This window comes from Sparus aurata, chromosome 1, assembly GCF_900880675.1.
Source record: "Sparus aurata chromosome 1, fSpaAur1.1, whole genome shotgun sequence".
NCBI lineage: Eukaryota > Metazoa > Chordata > Actinopteri > Spariformes > Sparidae > Sparus > Sparus aurata.
This window is the reverse complement of record NC_044187.1, coordinates 39136803-39139302: the sequence shown is the minus strand read 5'-3', so window position 1 is coordinate 39139302 and position 2500 is coordinate 39136803. Positions and strand designations below refer to the sequence as shown.

The following is a 2500-nucleotide window of genomic DNA, read 5'->3' as shown; positions in this document are numbered from 1 at the left end:
GATTGGCTGCTGCTGTCTTGGCTGTGCTGTGCTGTGTGACTGTGGGTGTCTTCAGACCTGTGGAGAGGACGCAGAAGAAATCAAAGCCAACGCAGATCTTCTCTAGAGGGCTTCCTTTCCTGTTGCAATTAAGCTACAACTGTTCAAACATATTGATGCTGTGCTCGGTTGCTGAGTTTCAGCATTAAACAACACAGAGGATTTTAGGTTAGAGAGGCAAGAGTAGGACCACAAAAATTAAACAGCATCAAAACTGTTGATTACAGAGGCGTGTATGAAAAGTACCTACAGTGATTAGCTCTGTTGAAGGCAGAAAAAGCACAGACAAAATATATTTTTTGTAAATGTTCATGGCACCTATAGAAATACCATGAAATATGCTGAAAAGGAGTTTTATATTGCATTTTACTCAGAACAGTTTTGGCTGAGTTGTTTATTCTTGTAGGGGACAGCTGGTAAAATAGAGTTTTCTCTAAAACAGAGATTTGCCTTTCCCCATGTTTCTACTGCTGTTTTGGTTTTGAATGAACCTTTGCAAGATAAACTACAATCTTGTGGCATCAACAAACCCGACCAACATGACAGAGAGTAAATTCTTCTGACAATTCATGTAAAAAAACAGAGGACTTTTGATAATCCTTTTTTCAGTTATGGGTTCTGTAATGAAGGAAACACTGTAGTGACCCAGTCAGTCCCAAATCATTACAGACATACTGTAACACAAGACAATGTCTGTCATGCCCTGAAAAACCATCTGATTCTCACTGAACACACTCACAGTTGCTGATGAATGAGCTGCTAAACAGACTAAAAGTCAGACCACTCAGGTGATTATCATGACCAACGACATTCGCCCTTGTGGTTTGATTAAAAACTGGAACTAGCCTCCAAACATAGAAATTGGAATCTTACCACTACTTGAAAACAGTGAGTAAATGGATACTTAACAATGTGTTATCTATACATTGTTGTGACGGTTTTGGGTCACTCACTCCCACACACAACTAGCACTCAAAACCACCTGAAGCAGTGTTCCTGGCCTGCAGTGACAGAGCTCTGCTCCTCATTGCAGGATGCTTTGAAGCAGCAGTGACACCACTGTTAGTACTGGTGACATTATGACTTGTAGGAGCTACAGTGTTGGAGATGATGGGCTTTGCTGAGCTTGGGCTGCCCACAGGAAGTGTGCTCCTACTGGGTCGCTCATCTGTCTTGTGCCCTTCTGGTGCTGGAGCTCCTAGAGATGCTGGAGGAGAGAGATACAGGAAGGCATCAAAATACGGACAATGCGTCACCATGCCATCAAAGAAGAACAGAGCTTTCCAGTAAGAGTTCATAGTGTCAACTATTTCTGAATGTAAGGCACTGTTGAACAATGATTACCATTTGACAGACTGGGTTGGGTTAGAGTGAAGAAAATAAAGTTTAACTCAGTTACCAAACACCAGCAGAAATGAGTAATAGTCCATTTTTATCATGATTCGGGCTGCATTGCAGCATTGTATCATCTTCATATATTCTTAGCAATTGGTAACGGGAAATGGGCAGGGTTTAGGGAAAATAAGCAGTGTGTGATGCAGGACACATGAAGTTTGTGGAGTTGAACCAACATCACAGGCAGTGTGTTTCACTTGCACATCTGCAGGGAAATTCTATTATGTTCTTAATTCTGTTTTTATTGTATTTTTTTTTTTACCATTCCATAATAATTTAAATAAATGTCAAGGACAGCACAGGGAGAGCTGTGCTTAATCTTTTTTTGCCTTTTCACTACAAGAGGGAATCAGCACCCTGCATACAAGTTATTTAGTTATTACCTGAGTCAATCGGTTGTGTCTTATTTGTACATGCTATAAAATAAGGGTGTTGAGGTATTGAGTGAGTGCCACCAAAGTATCTGTATGTCAATATAGAACACAGAAAACTGTATTTTCAGATGACACTGGTAGACCAGATCTGAGTTTGACTGAAATACTAACACTGGTGGATTCTTGACTTCCATGAATACAGTCTTCTGTAATGCCATCAGAGTTGTAGTCTCAACCTTCACTTTCAATAGACAGATCACATACACACATATCAGATGATACTTAAAGCGTCTTAATGAGTTGTATTTCTAACATGACAGACAACACAAAACCAACTGTGTGGAGGTGAACCACACTGATGCTCATCTCTTATACCACTAGATACAGAAGCCACACATTACCATGGGAACTGGAAATATAAAATGTGATTTGGTTACCATAACAGCACAGCGATGCTTTACTATTACTGTTACTGTGTGAGTGGGGAAAAACTGTAGAGCTGTTAACTGAAGGCCCACTTTTCATTACATTTCTCTACAGAAGGAAATGTCAATAATTCTGTCAGACTCCAAGTAGCTTTTCTGACCACATGATGAAAATGCATAGAGATCTGCTATGAAGGACTGCCACTTTGAGTGACACATAAGTACCCAGGACCGGCTCAAACAGTGTGACTGCACTTCCTTTGAGAA

The 2500-nt window shown here is 40.4% G+C and overlaps 1 protein-coding gene across 1 annotated transcript in view; it reads right to left on the bottom strand.

Moving 5' to 3' along the window:
• Nucleotides 1-1337, bottom strand: part of LOC115581092 (microtubule-associated tumor suppressor 1 homolog A-like) — a 95636-nt gene extending 94299 nt beyond the window's left edge. The window contains exons 1-2 of the mRNA XM_030415982.1: nucleotides 1022-1337; nucleotides 1-57 (exon numbers count right to left, since the gene is read on the bottom strand). The exon at nucleotides 1-57 is cut by the window's left edge and continues 99 nt beyond it. Of these exons, the coding sequence (XP_030271842.1) occupies nucleotides 1-57; nucleotides 1022-1337 (373 nt within the window). The remainder of the gene's footprint in view (nucleotides 58-1021) is intronic.
• Between the last annotated feature and the right edge of the window lie 1163 nt (nucleotides 1338-2500).